At 40.3% G+C, this 21,781-nt stretch overlaps 1 protein-coding gene across 2 annotated transcripts; it reads right to left on the reverse strand.

The window, feature by feature from the left end:
* Nucleotides 1-69: 69 nt before the first annotated feature.
* Nucleotides 70-16,596, reverse strand: LOC129183055 (ribosomal protein S6 kinase beta-2-like). 2 transcript variants are annotated; one of them, XM_054779860.1, is made up of 16 exons: nt 16,407-16,596; nt 14,615-14,669; nt 14,454-14,491; nt 14,109-14,223; nt 11,252-11,320; nt 11,019-11,166; nt 9,677-9,734; nt 8,488-8,588; nt 8,161-8,251; nt 6,873-6,963; nt 5,594-5,701; nt 5,326-5,388; nt 4,125-4,202; nt 3,945-4,052; nt 3,630-3,742; nt 70-2,106 (listed from the first exon to the last, which is right to left on the reverse strand). In XM_054779860.1, the coding sequence occupies exons 2-16, from the start codon at nt 14,666-14,668 to the stop codon at nt 1,929-1,931; spliced, it is 1,413 nt and encodes a 470-aa protein (XP_054635835.1). In that variant the 5' UTR covers nt 14,669; nt 16,407-16,596; the 3' UTR covers nt 70-1,928. The 2 variants fall into 2 exon arrangements, with proteins under 2 accessions (XP_054635835.1, XP_054635836.1); XM_054779861.1 differs by lacking the exon at nt 3,630-3,742 and having other exon boundaries at nt 1,920-2,106.
* Between the last annotated feature and the right edge of the window lie 5,185 nt (nt 16,597-21,781).

The raw sequence follows: 21,781 nt of genomic DNA on the forward strand, positions 1-21,781 counted from the left end.
GACGCACTGCAGTACTCTACTTCTTCAATAAAACATTTGATTTTTATTAAAAACTATTCATAACCCTGTTGAAGAAGGTATCTGCTCAAAGTTTGATGACATTTTTCAAAATTCATTAAGCAAATTACATCTTTGACATCTCAACATCAACTTTGTACATTTGGAAAATTCACAGAGAAAATCTGAGCAGAACAAAATTGTAGTAACATGTTTTAATTCAATGGCAAGCCACACACACAAAAAACAACAAATCCCAAAACAAAATCTCCATATTTTCCATTAATTAGTCAAGAGACAGCACCCTATACATCGTTCTTAAAAGTCAATGTATACAAATAAAATAGAACTGAATACAATTAACATCATATCCAGACATTTTATAACACTGTAGCAAATATGTTGACATTTATGAGGGAAAAAAACATTGTTCATGCATCGCAAATATTGTACCTTATAGAACAGGATACTGGCTGCTGTGTATGTCTTCATTAAGTGTATGTTAGGGATGTCCCGTTCCGATACTGATATCGGGCCGATATCAGAAAACAAAAGAAAAAAATAAAATTATAATCAGCCTACATCTCCAATGTCTTACAGGGGAACTCAGATACGAGCAGTCGATTCCAGACTCCGCCCCAGCAGCGACCAGATAGAGTCAATGTGACCACAACAAGTATTTGCTAGCGTGATGACACAGTAGCAAGGGGCAGGAGTAATGTCAGTAATGTCAGACGTTGCAGCTGAGTGCACACGTGTGCATGACGCACAAGGTTACCGTGGTGGCACAAACTGGGGAAGTTTAATGCGACCAAACTCAAATATGAAGCGGCATCACACGGCGAAACTCCCATGGGAAGGCATAGAGTCATTAGTTAGAACAGAAATGAGCGGAATCCCTGTCGGCGTTGAGTAGTGTTGGGTTTAAACGTTTCGTTGAGCTTCTCGAACCTCGCTATAGTATGCTTAGTTGCCACTACTGTGGATGAAACTATACCCCACATGCATGAAAGAAGTTAATGGGTGAGTTTTTCCTCATACCTCCTGTGAGTAATATAACTTGACCCAAACCTTTTCTAACATTGCACACTACAAGAAATGTCATACAAGTATGTCTGAGTCGTGTTTTTATAATATTCCACACTACAAAATAAATGCTAAAAAGTATGTATAATTTGTGTTGCTATCGGATCGATATCAGTATCGGCTGATATTCAAGGCTGCAATATCGATATCGTGAAAAACTTGTATCGGGACACCCCTAGTATACTGTATGTGTCTGATTATTTTGCATTACAACTGGTATATGATTTGTAAAGCAAGATAATACTTAAATGACATTATGCAACATTGCCATTGGACATAGGATCAAATCTGCTATCAAGTCGTGTGACGTCTTAATAAATTTATATAAAAGGTACAATTTCTCCCCAGTCATCGGGTTCTGCACCCAGAAATGGCTTATATGATGATGTGATCGCTTTGTCATTTTGCTTGGAAAAATTGTCACACGCTCCATCCTCATCCCGGTGTCAGCCTATCATATCGGTCTTTATCAACCAGCTACATCCAAATTACTTATATCACACCATCAAAAATATAATAACTCAAACTGTCAACTGCCTAAATGTTTCAAGAAATGTTCAACAAAAATCCAATGTACCCATAAATAGTATTTCCTATCAATTATAATAATAATAATAATAATAATGGGATTTACTGTCCAGACACCCAAAGCACTTTACATTCATTAAGTCCACAGTCACACACATCAAATGACTTCAGAAATTGTTTCAAATATTTAAAAGGCAGATATACTGAACTTATTTTTGATCAGTAAAAGCAAAGCCCTTGTGCCAGTAAACACACACAATACCACTCCAAGCACAACAGAAAAGGAGCAACCTGGTCATGTCTGGAAGTGCAGGCCCTTATCTGTGGTGTCCCTCTTCCTTCTTGTTCCTGGCAGGAGTACTGATAGGCTGACTAGCACATCCATTCTCCACAGGCACAGAAGCTGGAGCTTCTGAGTCAGATGTAGGAGAATGTAGTCCTGGCTCTCCATCAATGTTTGACTTAAAGGGCCCAGCAGGTGAAAATGTCGAAGGACTACAAAGAAAAAAAAGGATAACGGAAGAAAATTCAAATACAAAAGTGAAACAATTGCTAGTTGAGTACGGGATATGTAATGACAAAATAGTTGTTGACTCCTTTTTACTCTCAGGACTATTCAGTAGGAGTGTCGAGAGACACCCAACTCACGAGATGAGACAATGCACAAGATCAGGTCCACGAGAACAAGACGAGACAGACAAGATTTTAACATCAATTTTAAGAAAAGCACAATGACAAAAATATGACTGGATGACTTTATTTAACTGAACAACAAAACATGAATTTTGAAATGTTTATTCGCCCATTACTTGACGCTAAGCAATATTATTGTCAACATTTTTTTGAGAGCAAATAAACGACTGTTATAATAATATACAATAATAATATATCGTAACAACGCAATTTCCTTTAATGTCATCTTGCACTCTGTACAGTTATGGAATTGGTGTTTGTGACATGTATTTTCTCACAGGCAATATGTACTGTCTGTCGTTTGCATTATTTCTTGAAGTATTGGCTTTTCAACTGTATTAAGGGCAGTATTTCTTTTGCAATGACTTACACCATTTTGCGCTATTCCGGTTGCATTTACTTTGCCGACCAAACATCACAGTTATTGTTGACGGTCAAGACGAATGCTCTGCATCTCAATGTGTTTTTTTTTTGCCCCCCCAGATGGGAAAACGGGCCGAGTGGGTATGTTTGAGGTGGCCTTCTTCATTTTGTTTCCTTTTATGTTGCTACTACTGTCTAATAAATTTGGCATACTGACTTGTGTGTGTTGATGGGCTCACGTTGGTCACTATTAATATTCCGACACGGGGGCTATGGTATTTGGCTTTGCAAGCATCTTTTCCCCTCCTAACTTCTAAGTTATCTTGCATTCACTCCACTCATTTGCTGTGTGTATACAAGCCTAGATTCTGAACCAATGCACAGCGTGAACTCTCTTCCTGCCCGTTTGGAGGTGAGAGATGAGGAAAAACAGACATGCATGCACATGGCAACAGATGGTAAATGAGGAAAAAATGGTAAATGTGACATTATTGCTCTTCAGCATCTTCATCACAGTAAACAAGGCAGTGACGACATGAAAACGTAGTGTCGCATTTCATTGGTTCAACAGCTGACGTACGTGTTTAAGCACTAGTCAGGGACAAATTTGATTGAGGACGATTTGTGGGAAAGTTGCAAGGTCATATAAATGTGTGGAGATCAGTTGACTTTGCGATAATTGATGGAATTGCAACATACAGAAATCCTATCCTTATTTCCACATGGACGATTCTGGAGTCTTTCCATCGCTATTATGAAGGATGGTGGTGTCAAGGAGAGATCGCAGTACTTGTGGTCTGCATTTGTCAGCTACCCTTGACACCCTCCCCCAAAAGCTGTGAACCTTGAGCAACACTGCTCTCGTGTGATTTATATATCCTCTACTTGGATATAATTAGACTTAATTGTATCAGTACAAACTAATTTCTGTTTAAGTGTGTGTGTGTATCTGTGCACGTTACCTGACGGGTGTGCATGGGCAACTGTTGTGTCGGCGAACAGGTCTAATTCGGGGCTCAAAGGAGAAACCTTCTTTTAAACTGTCGAGGACTGAAGGAGCCACATAAGTGAAACCCTGATGAAAGTCAAGGACAAAATCCCCTCAGTCACAAAAACATGTTATTCTGCTGCTCCCCCATCTTCTTGTTACAATGCTTAGTTATTTGAGGCATGTATGTAAGTACTGACCTGTAATTATTTAACGAGTGTAGATACAGTAGGTATGAGTAGCAATGCACTACCATGGTGTAACTACTACTGAGTATAAGTACACTCACAGCAAATGTGAGCGCTGCACTCTGGTTGAGTGAGGTATCGTCAGGACTGTCCACTGGCGTCTGCCTCGTGAACCTGGTGTCAAACTGGCTCACGTCTTCATCTGACTGCTACATGGATAAAGAAACAAGCTCTGTGGATTTTTGGAGAAAGCAGGAGCCAAGGGACAAGTGATGTTTTACCAGCTCTGGCTTGTACGGTGGCTCCACTCTCTTGTTCAGCAGGTCATCCCACTTCATTTGTTTGAAGAATGGATGTCTCTGAAGACACACAAATTACCACCAAGTATAAAACAGCATAAAACAGTTTCACAATGCTGTAAACTACATCCTCTCATCGGCTCGTTACATGTTTTTGTCGGCTACTTTTTATTCAGGATACCCCATTTAGATTGGGTGTGTAGATTGATTTGGTTGCTTTACTCTAAGAAACGTAATAAACACTGACACATGGGCCTGTTCAATCAACCCCTCAACTCAGTGAAGTCCTCATGTACCCTTAGTAGACAATCCTCCACAAACAGAATGTTGCACTTGCATGTTTGACAGTAGGTATGTTGTTGGGGTCGCATTCATCATATTCTCTGCCTCAAACACACAGAGATGATGATGATGATGATGCCAGAGTCTCTTATCTCATCTGACCACATCACATTCTCCCAAGTCTTCTGAGTCATTCAGACATCTATTGGCAAGCTTCAGAATAGTCAGATTGAGCAGAAGGGCTTGTGGGCTCTACAAGATCTCAATCCATGATGGCAGTGTTTCTTATTAATGCTGTTCTTGGTGACTGCGGTCCAATCTTCTTTCAGATAATTGACAAGCTCCTACTATTTTCAGGGCATTGAATTGTTCACAACTGGACTGTTCAGGTTGTCTTAGAAAACGTGTCACCTCTCATCCGAGCAGGCGTCAACAGTTCATGCTCAGACTAGAAAGGACAGCTCTAGTCTGAGAGGATGGTGCAGGTTCCAAATATTTATTATCTAAAAAGGTAGCAACACACCCTTGCTAAAAATAGTTTCACGCTTTGTGGTGCAAAATGACAGCGGTTAGGGTCCAGTGAAGTGAGGCCTCTGCCAGTCAACAACAGTTGTTTAGGTGGAATAACCCTTGTTAGGAGGAAAGAGGTGATGTCGTAAACCTCCCCCTCTGTTTAGTTTTTTTTTTCAACCTTGACGTAGATGGCTTCCCTCACTTCCCTTTCAACCATTTGTCTTCTCTGTCCAAAATAAGTCAATTTTTGACCTCAAAAGAGTGCTTGTTGTCTTGGAGGTGCAGGTAGACAGCTCAGTATTGACATGAAGTCAGTTATGATCAATTCAATGCCGTGAGAGACGTAACGGACAATCACTCTGCAAGTGTGAATGAAAATAAGAGTTACTTGAATATCAGCATAGTCTGTTTTGCTGGAGCCAAGCCTTTGGGCTGGATTCTTCTTCAACAACTGAAGGCAGAAGAACATAGAGCAGACAATCATACAAGGTAGGATAGTTCCATACATTGTGATTTATGTTTAAAATCAACCCCGTGCACACACTTCAATAAATGTTATTTTACGATTTACAAAATACACAGAAACATAACTCCTAACAGAACAAGTCAAGCTTGAAGCTTTTCAAAATTCAGTTTGTGTGTGCGTGTTTACAGACCTTTTTGATGAGGTCCTTGGCATCGATGGTCAGATACGGAGGAAGATTGAGTTTACATTTCAAGATCTTATCAATGGTCTTTTTTCGGTTTTCTGCTGTAAATGGAGGCTGTGGAGGAGGGTAAGAAGAAGTGTTAGGTGGCTAACATCAAGGCTTATTTATCAACATGGCTATTAAAGCAAGACTGTTGTATATCTTGTTGCAACAATTACAAGCTGTCAATTCTTCTTCTCAGGGTATTGAATCCATTGCAACTGTACTGTTCAGGTTGCCTTAGAAGACGTTACGCCTCTCATCCGAGCAGGCTTCATCAGTTCATGCTCAATGACTAGGTGAGACAAACACTAGCCTAAGTAGATGGGACAGCTCTAGTTTGAGAATTTGGTGCAAGATCCGAAGTATTTATCTTCTAAAAAAGGTAGAGGAATTTCCACACAAGAATGGTTTCACTCTTTTGCATGGCAAAACAACAGTCGTTAGAATACAATGGTGTGGGGGCTCTGCCAGCCAACAGCATTCATGCTCAATGACTAGGTGGGACAAACACTAGTCCGACTAGGTGGGACACCTGTTTGAGAATTTGGTGCGAGACCCAATGTATTTATCCTTTAGAGGAGGAGGCATGTCCAGAGAGAAATGGTTTCGCTATTTTGTGGTGTAAAATGATCGTCGTTAGGATACAATGGAGTGGGGCCTCTGTCAGCCAACGATGGTCGTTTGGGTGGTATCACCCTCATTAGCATTCCATTCAGATGTCATGATGGTTTTGGACATGCTTGAAACCAAGATGGCTGTGACTTTTTTGTGAGAAAGGACAGCACTGTATGTGGGAGAAAGGTGATGCCGCAGACCTCCCCCTCTGTTCAGAGATGGTTTCTCAACTTGAACGTAGATGGCTTCCCTCACTCCTCTTTCAATCCATCTGTCTTGGGTACATTTTTGTCCCCAAAAGAGAGCTGTTTCTATTTGAGGTGCAGGTAGACAGCTGAGTCCTGGCCTGAATCGTTAGCCAGTCTGTGTTGTGAGTGATGAGCTATGAGCTGTGTTAATTCTTCAGTGATTTGCAAGAAAAGATGCCAAATATATAAATATGTATAGGTCCATTATATTCAGGTTAGCATGCTTAACCAATCTCATTACCTTCGGCCTACAGATAACTCCTAATGAAAAATGAAACATTTTGAACAACAAACAAGATGAGGTAGCTGAGCTCATCATCAGTTATTAGCAGTCTGTCCCCTACCATTGCAATAGCAGGTGTGTTCCCCTTTCATCTTACCGATCCAGTCATCATGTCATACATCAGGCAGCCAAGGCTCCACCAGTCTACTACTCTGTTGTGGCCTGACCGTGTCAGGATCTCAGGAGCCCTACAACAGTGAGTGAAGAGGAAAAAGTGAAAGAAACAGTATTTAACAACAGGCTTTTATTGCAGGTTTGAAAGCTCTCACAACATGCACAATAATCTGTAACACGGGCTAATGTTGCAACCGTAACCCTCGGCAAGCTAAAAATGCAACTCTGAACCCGACGTCACTTTCTGTCCATGCCACTAGAATACATTTAAAAGCAACACAAACAAGCAAGAGTCTTATGTCTTATATTCTCTTATTATGTCTACATATTGGTAATAATGCAAGGGTGACAAAAAGGGAGTTATTTCAAGTCAATCACAGCGCACAAATAATTTATTGTAACTTTGTATGACATTTTTTAACAAGTTTTTTTATGACACCCTTATTTTGTACCCCACAGAATGTGCTGTTATTTTAAAGGCCAGAAGTGTTGTTGTGGAGTCAGTGGAGAGACGAGCGGGCTAAGAAAAGTGCCTCCTGCAGCTACGGCTCCTGTCCTTTGTTCACTCTGCACTCCCATAACATTGGTGGGAATTCTCACCTGCTTGGTTACACTCTCTTCAACGCAATAATAATTTATTGACGGTCCATAGTATAAAACAACCAGCAGCACTTCTCGTACGAGCTCCCCGCACAATGACAGCAGTCCAGGCCCAGTGAGGGTGAACTACAGCTGGAGCTACGGAGCCGAATATCCAGCGTCAGAGTGAACCTAACTTCACCACAGTATACCACGGACATGTCTACATGGTGGTGTTGCGTTTTCTTCTTCTTGCGGGTGGCGAGTGGCAACCAGCATGTTGGAGTGTGGCCCAGTGTAATGTAGTGACACGGCAACTGGATCAGCCTGATCTTGTGGCGGAAGCAGAAATGTTCCGATCTTCAAAATACAGCGGATCGGTAGCCGATCCTGAAGATCGGATCGGGACATCCCTACAATGTACAGTTTTCTCATATGTAATTTCAATATCCTGAATATACAGTCAGAAAACATTACAGCTAAGACATTGTAAATACATGTATAGTTTAAAAATTTTAATTTCAATACTGTTATTATAGAAATAATACATTTGTTTCTATGGCACACTGACGTTTCAGTAGATTTTCTTCACAATAAAGAAGTTGCAGAACCCCACGGTAGCTGGGGTAACAGCTCTGCTATTGCCTGAGTGTAAATAGTGTGTGTGCGTGTGCACGTGCAGCATTACTCACATGTACTCTATGGTGCCACAGAATGTGTGTGTGACGCTTCCATCATGAATGGACTCCTTGCAGAGACCAAAGTCAGTTAGCTTGATGTGTCCTTTAAATAGCAAGACAAGTTTGGATTTACTCACAGTCAACTTAAGTGTCAGCATGTAAATTCAATAACGCTAGAGATGGATGTGATGGATGAATATTTTCACCAAGTAAGGCTAGACCTAACTCAAAAGGCATTACTAAAACTATACATTGTTTAAAAAGTGTTAATTCTTCTGATTCAAATAAAAAAAAAAAAGAAAAATGTATGCATGTATTCCAAAGCACATTTTCTATTACCTTGATGATTCAGCATGATGTTCTCAGGTTTGAGGTCTCTGTAAATAATCCCATTAGAGTGGAGGTGACCAAGAGCAAGTGTGATCTCTCCTAGATAGAAACTGCCCACACACATTGTTGAAAAGCAAAAGAATAGAAATGATTACCAAAAAGCAAGTATACTATTCCTGAAGTGATGATGGTGTGTACTACTAAAATAAGAAACACAATGGTGTAGTTCATGGGTCACCAACGTTTTTTCTTGTGAGAGATACTTTTAGAAAATGAAAATGGCCACGAGCTACTCATTTTTGTAGAAATGATTTTCATACCTTATTTCAACCCAAACAAAGCAAATATGCTTGTTTTACCAAAACTTTCACAAAATGTGAGTATCCACAACTCACATTTTATGTTTCAGAAAACTTTTTTTTTTCTAGTGTTCTCCCATTATTAACTGAAAGCCTGAATGAAAAGCAGGCTGGCGGGCACCTCATGTGGTCTTGGGGGGCTACCTGGTGCCCGCGGGCACTGTGTTGGTGACCCCTGGTGTAGTTTGACCTGTAATCAGCCAAATCCAGATGTTTACGGTCTACATCTACAAAGGTATCGCAGCTTGATAACAATGATACAATCAACTTGGACCTCAACTTTTATCCCTCAAGGATAAAACAATAAAGGAAAATTAAATAACTCTGATGTACTAATTTGTGCTACCGTATATTGAACTTGTGAAAACATAGTGACGCTATTGCACCCAAATACGGATATTTTAAAAAGTTTATGTGTGGATGGGTAAAACTGATCTTCTTGGTTTGTCTCATGAAAAATGTGCCGCGTGATCTCATGTTTTTAAACTTAATTTAATAACGGAACATTAAGTTATAAACTTAGGGGTGTTGGTTACATTTTGTGCAGGGGTAGACACAAGGGCGTACAGTCAGGATGTTTCCCGAGTTCCATTTAAGTGTGTGCTGATTTTGAAGAAAACGTACATGTGACATACTATAATCCCTATATTGATGAACAGAGGCAACAAGTCAGCTATGATTGGCCAAAAGACGGCCAGCGTGTCAAAGCGTTCGCGTGGACAGAGCCTGAAATGGATTTGAGTTGCATTCTGTTTATCATATTTTATACAGTACACAGACAGAATTTATAATTGCAGAAAAACTTTCACATTCTCTGCAACAGAAGAGAGAATTATTACCAAGCCGTGTCCTCCATGAAGATGCCTTCCTTCTCCAATTGCATGAAAAGTTCCCCTCCTGGAAACATACAACTACACGTTAGCTATAACACTCCAGTTCTACAGACTGCTCTGAGCTGCCAACTTATTGTGGTGTAGGAGTTTGCGTGTCCCGATGATTCTCTGAGCTAAGTGGTCGGGGGCTTTTATGCCCCTAGTAGGGCCACCCAAGACAAACGGTTCCTTGGTGAGGGACCAGACAGAGTAGCTATAGACCCCGATGACGAGCAACACAAATGGACCTAGTTTTCCCTCGCCCGGATGCGGGTCACTGGGGTTCCCCTATGGATCCAGGCCTAGAAGTGGGGCACGATGGCGAGTATCTGGTGGTCGGGCTGGTGGTCAGGCCTGGCAACGAGCTCACCACTCTATGGGTGGGGTCTAAGGGGGGTCGGGTGCAGAGTGAGTTGGGTGGCAGCTGAAAGCGGGGACCTTGGTGGTCCGATCCTTGGCTGCAGGCATCTGGTCAGCATGCCTCCTCTCTGCTTAGGCTGCTGCCCCCACGGCCAAAAAAAGTTATAACCTATGTTAACAGCGTAACAAATACATTACTGTTTGTGTTCAGGTTGTGAGTCACAAAAACATAAGCAAAAGCATGCATATGTTCCAGTGTACATTACATTATTCTTGTTGTATTATTAATGTAAACTCATTTTCAACTTGGCCATCTAGTAAGCAGCCCCGACAGAGATGGGTGCATCACTTTCCTATGTTTGATGTATGTTCAGTTTCCAGTGATAGGCTTGTCATCACACTTTGTCACCACAAGATACGGTTGGTTCCTACACTTTTTTGGTGCATTTTTACACTTTGGTGGAACTCCAAATTGTATGATTGCCAGGGTGTTTGCCTTTGAAGACTCACTGTATTTAAATGCATTTGATAATATGCTCTTTGTGATGTCACTCAATAAAAGCTTTCAGCAAGTCCTGAACACGTTTTTCTTCGTAATTGTTTAATTCTAACAATGATGCACACACCCTGCAAACACCCTTGTGAGAGCTCACTTTTCTTTCCAAGTAGATATCATTTTTTGGTCCTTTGTTTTGCAAATGTAAAATGTTAGAGAACCAGTTCTCATTTACAAACTTGACCTGATCTGAAACTGTATTAATGTTTTGGCAAAAACATGCTCGTGAGCAATTTCTAAATTACTGTCACCAACTTCGCTCTTTTCACCTCACTGTTCTCCCAGTTCATCTATAATGCAACACATAATGACAATAACATCAAGAAACGCCACACAGTTTTATCTTCATTGCATGTGGCATAGATTGGTTAAATATGACCCTCAGCCTCTTACCACTTAAATACTCTAGAATAAGGTAGAGTTTTCCACCAGTCTGGAAGGCGTAGAGGAGATCCACAATGAAAGGATGTCTCACTGTCTCTAGGATGTCCCTTTCAGCACGTGTATGGGCAGTGTCTTTAGCATTACACACTATCTTAGCCTTAAACACAGAAAGAGGCAGAAAGTTTGGGAAGAATAAGGATTGTTTCTGTTTTCAAGGATGGTATAGCAAGTATTCCAAGTACCTTTCTCAGAACTTTCATGGCAAATATTTTTCCTGACAGGGCACCTTGAACTTTCCTCACCTGGAAAACCTGAAAAAAAATGTACGTTGCTTTCAGGTCATGAACACAGAAAGTGTGCGTTCCAAAGAGGTATAAAAAAAATGACCATTACCATACAGGTTCATCAAAAAATTGTCCAAACTTGGGTAAATATTCATGACAGTATCAGATTTTCTCTGTTAGTACGTACTTGCTTTTACTGTGTACATTTGTGCCAACTGATTTTCTACCTTCAGCCTGTTTTTGATTGACAGACAGGCACCGATTGAACAATGTGCTCACTGGCGTGGCTGTAGTTTCCACTAGAACTGTATTGCTTTACAGTAATCCCTTGTTTATGGCAGTTAAATGGTTTCAGACCCGACCGTGATGAGTGAATTTCTGCGAATTAGGATTCCTTATTTATAAATGGAATATTTTCATAGTTGGGGCCGCATGGTGGCCTAGTGGTTAGCATGTTGGCCCGACAGTCAGGAGATTGGGAAGCTCTGGGTTTGAATCTCCGTTGGGCACCTATGTGTGGAGTTTGCATGTTCTCTCCGTGTGTATTCCGGTTTCCTCCCATATTCCAAAAACATGCATGTTAGGTTAATTGGCGACTATTGTCACCAATTGTCCATAGGTATGAATGTAAGCGTGAATGGTTGTTGGTCTATATGTGCCCTGCGATTGGCTGGCGACCTGTCCAGGGTCCACCCCGCCTCTCGCCCAAAGTCAGCTGGGATAGGCTCCAGCATACGCATGACTCTAGTGAGGATAAGCGGCATAGAAGATGGATGTATGGATAGTTTCATAGTTAGTAAGGGTGTTCCGATATTGATATTGGATATCCGTCCGATATCAGCCAAAAAAAAACCCCAAAACAAACAAAAACAATATTGGATTATATCGACCTGTATCTAAAATCTCCGATATTGGCACTCCGATACAAGCAGTCCATTCCAGGCTCCTTGCCAGTACTTTGATCCAGCACCAGCTCTTCTCTTCAGCATGGAGAGCCATGTCATCACAAAAACAGCGCGTGCTAGCGTGTTTAGATTAGAAATGATGCCAGCCGTGTGGCTGTTTTTTTGTTAAAAAGTAAAAAAAAATACATTGCAGCAGAGTGCAAGAGTTGTCACGTACAAGTTTCCAATTGGGGCACACCAATCTCATCGTACATTTGAAGGACGATTTTCGCAACACCATGGCCTCCTGAAACATCCACCGCTGCCTGAAATATTTGCAAACTGTGAGAAACTTCCACGGGACAGCAAAAAGTCATTGGCTGTAAGAGAAAAGAGCCAACTCGTCGGTGGTGTGTGACGCCGGGTTTAAACGCTTCATTGACCACGTCGTGCCTCGCTAGGTTATGCCCTTGCTACATTGTCTATTGTCAATAAAACTATACACCAGATGCATCAAGAAGAAAATGATCAGTTTTTCTTTTACTACGGTTCCTGACTATTATTCCCTGTTTCAGTAATATCATTTGATCAAGCATTTTCTAACATTCTATGCTACCAAACAAGTACTAAAAGTAAACCTCTAGTAGTTAGTAGGGGTGTCACAAGATTTCGCAAGATGTAGTGATGCACAATTAAAATAAACATGAAACAGATTAATTTACTTTAATTATTATTTCATTATAATAATTGGAAGGTTACATCTAGCAACATATTTCCCACTGTAGAGAACCAGCAGGAAAATTAAATTGCGCCAGTAGCAGCATGTATAAAATTAACACAAACTTCAGCATATTCTGAATAACCAACATTAAAAAATCTGCTATTATTCATAAATGAATAATAAAGACTTCTGAATTCAAACTAAAATCCCAAGTATCCTGAATATCTGACAAAAATAATATATTTGCTGTATAGCAATGTCGAAAACAGCTTTCATGCACAATATAGATTACTGTAACAGCAGCTCTCATACAAGAATAACGCTTGCAGACTTCAGTATATTATGAACAACCAAAAAACTAGGCTGCCCTAATACACAAATAATAAAAAAATAAAAATGATAAATAAATAAAATAAAATATAAAATAAATTTAAAAATGGGCTACAAGAAATCAATATGCCTCTGCAACATTATTCATCAGCTCAGCCATATTCGCACCCGTATGGCTCTCATTCACTTCCTCTCGTTTGTAGCACATGAGAATCTAGCTTCCAGTCACCAGTAATGAAGTTCGATGTTACGGCAACAGCACCTTTTCCGAGTTGGGTGGAAAATTAGTTATCACCTGCTCGATGGTTCTCTGGTTGGCAGCAACTTCAGCTGGCTGTGTTTCCTCCTGGTTCGGGCGGCAATGTGCTATGTGGTTTTTCATATTTGTCGTGTTCGCAAAATATTTAAACCTTGTATAACAAAGCTCGCAAATTATCTGGCTCTTGTCCAGCTAATTTTTACCTTCAACTACGTGAAAGCCGAAGTGCTTCCAGATGCTCGCTTTAAATCCAGCAGGTGCGGGTCGCAGTTTACGCTCAGCCATTCTGGTAGCGTCTTAGGTGCACCACCACAAAACCTGTCCGGGCGGCACTTCCACTTTCCTTTTTATTCTGTTTTTTTTTTTGTTCTGTCAGCATCGCTTGTTGACATTTGAATCGATTAATAATCCTCAATGTTCGCATCACGATGCATCTAAGAATTGATTATTTCCCTGACCCCTTCCTGGCAGGGTGTCAAATCAGAGCACATGCATGAAAAACTCATCAAATTTTCAGGAAGGCAAACAGCAGTTACCAAAATGATGATTGCCCACTAAATTGGCACATGTCAAATGCATGTAAGCGCCCGCTCACTCAGAATGACACGCAAACAAACTTACTTTGCCATAGGCACCTTTTCCAAGCACAGTGAGAAGCTCAAAAAAATCAGGTCCGACTCTCTCGCTGTCTCTGTTGACACATTCACTGGTCAGCACCACCTCCTCTTTCTGTACACTGGATTAGGAACGAAAGTAGAAGTAGAGTAACAGCCATTGACATTGTGCTTAAATCCATCATCTTAACGCATATTACATTTCTGGGTATTATAATATGTTGGATTTTAATTTTTGGAATATAGTGATGTAGAGTTGTATCCAATTCTCATAACTCATTGTGCAATAACAATGAAGGAGTTTAATTCAGTTTAGCATCTATATATAATCATAATGATGGATTGGACTCACTCATCTGGCTCTGTCACGGTGCCATCACAACTCTCATCCTATAGATAAAGGAACAACAAGCCACATCATTTTTTAAGAAAGTCATGCTCGTAATGTCTGTGTGTCTTGTCTCTGAGAAATTCCGGAAGAGTAGTCTTGAGGAAACACTCTAAAAGACAGACCTCAGTGTCAGTGACGTCTTCAGTATCCAAGTCGATGTCGAATACTCCCGCCATCCTGAAATGGAGACTACATAGTCAGGCGTTCATTGTCTTAACAAGATATACCAGTATTGTCCATATATTGATTTATTTATTTATTTGGCGAGCCACCACAAATACATTTGGCGCTACCTGTACACCCACACCCATAAAAACATAATGGGACTGTGTGTGAATGTAGCTTGTCGTTCCAACTCCATACAATAGGTGGCGGTATGTATCGTAACTCCACTTCTTACCACACCTCATAGGCACCTGTTCTGCCAGAGAATAAGATGACGTAGGAGGAGGGATCAGTGTTGACAACTTAGTGTTGCTACGGATATTCAGACCCCGCAATAGAAAAAGAAACAAATCTAGAAACTCTTCCTGATGTTATTTAGACTTTTGGAGACTGACATGAAAGCATGTATCGCTCTTCTAAATGAGCAGCGGGTGCTGTTGCGGGCCCCTCCTTCATCTCAAAGCACTCACATGTGGCTCACTCTTGGTCATTAGGCGTCAGTAATTTTTGGGTGAGACCACCACCAAAGCCCCAGACTTGAATAACCAGCTTTTAGTACAGGTTGACTATCTCACAACAGGCACAATAATAATAATCATAACACAGATTACTGTTGCCCCATAGCCCATAACAAGCTAAAACTCAACTCTGAACCCCTGAGGTCACTTCCTGGCCGCCTTTAATTCTGGTCCCCTACAAGGTAAACTGTCTTAAATGGCTTATTTCCTCTGATTATATCTACTATATTTGGTAAAACCAATGTAAAGCTGACTATATGGATGTTATTTCATGTCTAAATGGCTCTAATAATGTAAAAAAAAATTTTTTATACGATTGTAAACAGGTTTCCTATGCCATAACTATTTTTTTTTACATTATTAGAGCCATTTAGACATGAAATAACATCCATATAAAGGACTCCTACTAAATTCACTGATCACGGTCGAGTTTGGAAGAACCAGTTAAACGCGATAAACCACAGGGTTACTGTACATGCTGGTTCATGGGTGGACTTTTGTCATAAAAGTAAGGAACTGCTGCATAACGCCGCTGCAATTGTGGACTGTGCAGCAACAGTGTTGCACCTTTGAAGTGTATTTTCCATCTTTACTTTCCAAACAATCTTGACAAACTGGTCTTGAAAGAAAAGGTACCGTGTCAAGAAGCCATGGAGCTTTGTTTGGATGGAGTTATGAAAGAATATGACTTTTTGTAGTATAATATGCAAATTTAAAATGGGATTAGGTAAGGACTCAAGATATGACCCCATTGTGTTGATGAGTCCATGCCTCCAAACTAGATATTTTGAAGGCACAATTTTGGTAAAAAAAAAAAAAAAAAAAAGAAAAAAACTAACTTTTTAGCCTACAAATCTGGGAATGTTAAGGGGTTAAGTGAGCATCAATAAATCGTATTTAAATTACATGGCAAGTGTGTCTATGGAAACACACATAGACGTATTTGAGCTCTTTGATGACGTGCATGTTAGGAAACAGTTGCCAGCAATTCGGGTGAAATGACAGCCACAACACGTGAGGGACCACGACTAAATAAGAGGCTGTCTAGTGTGTAATTGTGCGTTCCCAATGATATGAATGCTTTTTGAGTCGCCATTTCTTCCAGACAAAGGTCTACTTAGTGATCGTCTTAAGTAACTAACGCTGACAGCTTTGTTGACTGATAGCTGAGAACATGTTAACCCACAGAATCTACACAGACATGCTAACCTCAACTTAGCTTCCGGCTCACCTGACAACACTCCTTGCTGCGGTGGTTTCTCAGTTCACTCAGGATTGCGCTGATTGTATCATCAAATCCACTTTTAAACAAACTATAGCGCTTGTCATTGTTTTGCTTCTTCTGTCAAGTCGACGTCAGCTGGTTTTCTTCCACTTCAAGCACCCCTCGTGTCGACTTCCTGGTGTGGAGACGTCAACGTTCTACGTCATCGGTCTTCTCTTCTTTATTGGCGGATCCCAAACGTAGATCATACGTGCGTGCAGCAGACTGTAGCGTATATTTACGTATTACGTCCTCAGTAATGACTACTGGGCCCCAAACCTGCATGTTTGATTGAAAAGAAGAACGAAAAGAATGTATAATGAAAAGTTGGTGTTGAAATCCATCTGTTTTCAGACAGCCCCGCCCGCGCGGGAGTCGAGGGTACTAACCGTAGAGTTAAGTCATTCATATTGGTCAGATTGAGCGGAAAACTCCAAGCATACATAACATGATGGTAGAAGTTGCAAAGTAAAAAGAAATGTGAGTTTGCACTTACACTTTTACAATTAATAATTTATTGTAAAATAATTACATTTTTGGTAATCTTTTAGTCATGGGAGTTGTGAAGAAAATGAAAAGGCCATCGATGTAAAAGGATTTGCGCAGGCTAATGTATTTGTCTTTGTACTTTATTACATGAGAAAAGGGTTGAGTTTGACGATTTTTGTAATAAGCTGTTTTAGCTTTGCTTCACTGTGCCATGTTTAAACCTGTCACTGTTTTTTTTATCCCACTATTTTATTGGTTTTATTTATTAAACATTTTATTGGGCTTGTCACTTGGCACTTGCAACGACTATTGTATGCCATAGTTTTTATTGAAATGATTAACCGGTGCTGTTACCTTTAAGACTTGGTTTTATTTTGCAGTGTTACCTCTTTTATCTCGTTTGTTTGCTATATCTGAGTCTTTGACCATAGTACTGGTTTTAATTTGTGAGCTAATTAATTTAAACTCTCGCCTTTTGAGTGTGTACGAATAAATAACTTAATTTCAGCCTCCCACAGTTCATTCTGGAAACCTGTTTTTAACTGTAATATAGTTTACTTTGTCGTAATATCCACACAAACAGAGCTACTACATTATTATTATATTTTATTCATTATTATTGTATAATATCTAAAGACTATAACGCGCAGTTTTAATTCGTCGTTATTATCATTGTTGTAATTTATGGTCCCGGTGTAACATATTGTATTGTTATTATTTATTATGTATTATTGCACTACAAATTTGACGTGATCTGTTCCATATTTATTTGTTTATTTATTCTTATTCTATTTTCTTATTTTTCTTGTCTCTCATGTGTTGCCTTGGCTGTTTCATTTTATAGAATAGAATAGAACAGAATAGCCTTTATTGTCATTGCACAATAGATAGGAAACGAAATTGTCATGTTGAGGAGAAGCGTTGAAAATGGATGGATGGATGAAATTGTCATATAATGAGGCCTCTCTGCACCACATAATCGTAGATAAATAAATAGCAATAATGTAATAAATAACAGCGGAGTTAGGATAAAAGACTACAATTTTAAATACAATCTAAAAATATTAAAACAATTTAAAACTGCAATGTGCGAGTGAGTACAATATGCAAAGTAATGTGTATTTTGTGATTACGTGAATAAGTTCATAATGACATTTCTGCAGAGGTGCTGGAAATGAGAATTTCGCTCGGAGATCAATAAAGTATCTTATCTATCTAACGGAATAGAATTATACTGTACAGTACTGTGCTAAATTATGGCAGATGTGGTAAAACAGCGCCTGTTGCTGGCACAAGTTGGCAAGTGCAGGTTGCTTCAGGGAATGCCCAGAGCTGCGAGGAATCGTGTCGGGGATAACTGATTTCCATTTTCGGCCCATTACGACAAAGGTTTTCTGTGTTAAACTAATTCTTAATTGTTGTGTTAGATTATCCGGAGACTAAAGTGGACTCTCACGCTGTCGTTCCACTGTCATACAGTTAAATGTAAAGTTTTATGTCAGGGTGATTGTAGTATTTAAGAGTTTGTATACACTTATTAAGTAGCTCATGCTAGCTTGGCTGGGCCGCAATTCAATGCAACAGTCTTTAATGGTTGTGGGGGGTATATTGCTGCTGTAAAATAGATCGACGGATGGCGTATATCACTGCAATCTTTCTCGGAAACGCAGTCGGTTCTACGCATGTGCATAACGCGTCTACATCCGGTCGGCCTATTTTTCGGTAGTCACATGTCAGTCATGTGGAATGTATGCCATCCGTCGATCTATTTTACGGCAGCAATATACGTCACCACACACACCCAAAAACGTAATTAAGATTTGCAAAATTACAACATATTTTATGTTTTTTTTTCTTATATCATATCCATGGTGAAATGGATAATTTATAAGCCCCTTTTCCTGGTTCCATATTAATTATTTTTGCCACTGAAAAAATACAGACAAAAGCATTTACTAGGAGGATATGTTTGAATGGATGGCATTTCTCAATTTAGAAAAGAAAAGTCTAGCTGAATCCTCTACATTAATCCATCATTTCACTCTGCTTTTGGTGGTGGCCGTGGCCACCCCTGGTCACTCTCCGGCCACCCCACTGGCCATCTAGACAATTCAGGTATCAACTTATTGCCACCCCTATGCGAGTAATGGCAAGCAACAAACATTGCTTTACATGCACCTCCAAAAAAAATCCTTGAGTTGAGGCAGTGCGGTTGGTTAAGGCTAACTGTCTCCCTGTCCCCTCAACCACCTTCGCTTGCCTGCGACGGGAAGCCATCTAGCCAAATAGTTGTGGTTTGCTCACAAAACTGACGCCATGTGCCGAACACGGACGAAGAGCCACAAAACCAAGGGCCTCCAAAGTGGCCCGTGGCTTTATTGTCATTGGCCCGAGGCAGACTGCAGAAATAAAATTAAACAACAAAAAAAAAACCGCCACAAAATGGTAACACACAAGCAGGCCGAAATTGACATGGGATCGTGTTTAATACACAACAGACACAAAGAAAGTATTCAACACTGTTTGTCCTGTTTATTCAATGTGTTTTCAGTGTATGGTTATAGCTTCAAATCATTGTAGTCTGTGCGTCATGCCCCTTAAAGTGACGCACCCTCTCTGGTACCCCTTTCAGGAGAATCACCCATATGCACGTTTCCGAGCCTGCAATGTATGAGTGAATCGAGTGCCCAATTCACTTCCGTGAGTGACTCATAAAAACTGGGGTCAGTAATGGAGTTTTCCACACTAGCATGTAGCATTCTCTTCCTCTGCCCACGTAGCGAACTGAGCTGCAGTGAACAGAATCGCCCCCTAGCATTTGGGAGGCACACAGCACATAGGTGATTCTACTGAAGGGGTACCAGGCAGGGTGCCGTCACTTTGAGGGGCGTTGACGCACGGTGACGCACAGATGGTATTTGAAGTCATTACCAAAGCTGGCAAAAACCCATGCATGCATGGGGAGAACATGCAAACTCCACACAGAGATGCCCAAACGAAGATACAAACCTATATCTTCCAGATCTCCTGACTGTGTGGCCAACATGCTTAGTCCTTAGTCACTTATACAAAGTACAAACCAAGAATTTATCAAAAAATGATAAACAGGAAATAAATGAGAGCATTTTTAATGTAAATGTTACAATTGAGATGTCAGTAAACAATGCCAGGTTTTACTTCATAGACTGAAACAGAACTATACTTTATTTTAATGTGCAAAACGGTTAGAAAATAATAACTTTCATTTTTGCTTGCTATGTCATGCATTTAGTAACACTTTCAGGAGAATGACCCATATGTAAACGGAGACTTCACATAGAAGTGTGAAACATGGAAAGAGCAAACTACTGAGTAATTAGTCGTCACCTTAGTTTACTGAATGTTGGCTTTGCCTGTAAAATGTGTCACTAAACTGACTAGCGTTCCTGCTAATAATCATTGCTTGAGGCATCCACTTCATCAAATGTGTCATTTTCCCTTTCACTTTGCCTTCTTGCTGGCCACATTCCAATGTGTGTCTCAGTGGGGGAGTGTGGAAATTCCAGTACATGTTTTAGCTTTGTCTTGACGGGAAAAAGCATGGATTGAGGGAAAACCCACTCAATGCTGAGTATAAAGCGGGAGGAGGATGGCAGCAGCCCCTTACTCCTCTTTCCTCCTCATTCTTGAAAGATATCAGGACGGAAGGATGGCTTTGTTGGTGAAAATTCTGCTTTTTTTCATGGCTGGATTTTGCATACAACTTTATCAAGGTGAGCTGAAGCGTACATTAGCAGTTAGAAGAACATAAAAGAGTTAATATTTATTCCTAATGCTTTCCAATTAATGTTGGTCACAGCTCATGACTTCCCTGGACGTTGTTTGTGCCACAATACCATCAAATTCATCAAAGGGAATATGTCTGATTTCCAAGTGCTGGAAAGGCGACCTGGATGTGACAGAACAGAACTGATGTAAGTTTTTAACATGTTTCATGTTTGAACTGTGACAGCTTGGCTCATCTGTTGGTGTTTTGTCAGTGTCACAATGAACACGGCGGGCAACTCTACTGAAAAGATCTGCATGAATGCTGACGGAAAGATGGCCAAGGCTTTTTTCAGGTGCTGGGAAAGGTAAGCACATACACTCAACGTATCACTCCACATTCCACACTCAACATCCAGCTACCCTCAACAAAATGCATCTGAGCGACCAAACAGCTTGAGATTTTTCATGAGGAGCTGGGAAAGTCACACTAACTCCTCCAGATGTTTCATGTTAGCACCTTGGCTTTACCCCAGGTTTTTTTTTCTCTCTCGCTTTCAAGGATAAATAAGGACAAGAACCGGAAGACGGAGTGTATGGAAAGAAAGAGAAAGTACACGAGCAGGGAGGAATCACAGCAGAGTCACATGAAGATTGAGAAGAATGCTGAGCAGAAATAGTCCAGCTGGAGAATGTCAGATGATTTGCAACAATGCAGTGCGCAATGCTTCTATACACTAATTATGTTCATATCTGATAGCAGCTGTGTAAAGTCTACTGTATGTAATCTATACTATTTATGGAAATGTATTTATTGTATACATGTTGTTTATTTACTGAAAGAAAGTGAGTAAAGAGGGTTTTTTTTTAGATATATGTGTCTCTCTTGAATAAATCCTTACCGAAGGAGTTTGCAAACTTTTGAGGCATCTGTTTACATCTTCAGCCCCTTTTGCACCAAATGTTTGTAGTAATTGTTCCTGTAAAGTTCCTGCGGTACATTGTGTTTTGCATTTGCACAGCAGTGAGCATTTCTGTCATTGACGTGCGGTGAGGTTCAGGGCTGGTGAGGCACTGACTCCTTTGGAGTTTTTTCTTATGTTAATACA

Source organism: Dunckerocampus dactyliophorus, chromosome 6 (genome assembly GCF_027744805.1).
Source record: "Dunckerocampus dactyliophorus isolate RoL2022-P2 chromosome 6, RoL_Ddac_1.1, whole genome shotgun sequence".
NCBI classification, from domain to species: Eukaryota; Metazoa; Chordata; class Actinopteri; order Syngnathiformes; family Syngnathidae; genus Dunckerocampus; species Dunckerocampus dactyliophorus.

Bases quoted from the DNA above. Each gene is read 5' to 3' on its own strand.
- LOC129183055 (XM_054779860.1), bottom strand. From the start codon at position 14,668: ATGGCGGGAGTATTCGACATCGACTTGGATACTGAAGACGTCACTGAC. The intron at 8,589-9,676 runs GTAATAATTCTC...GTGTGTGGGCAG, and splicing joins TTCATGGAGGACACGGCTTG to TTTCTATCTAGGAGAGATCA. The intron at 2,107-3,629 runs GTAACGTGCACA...TTTTCTTTGTAG, and splicing joins TGCCCATGCACACCCGTCAG to TCCTTCGACATTTTCACCTG.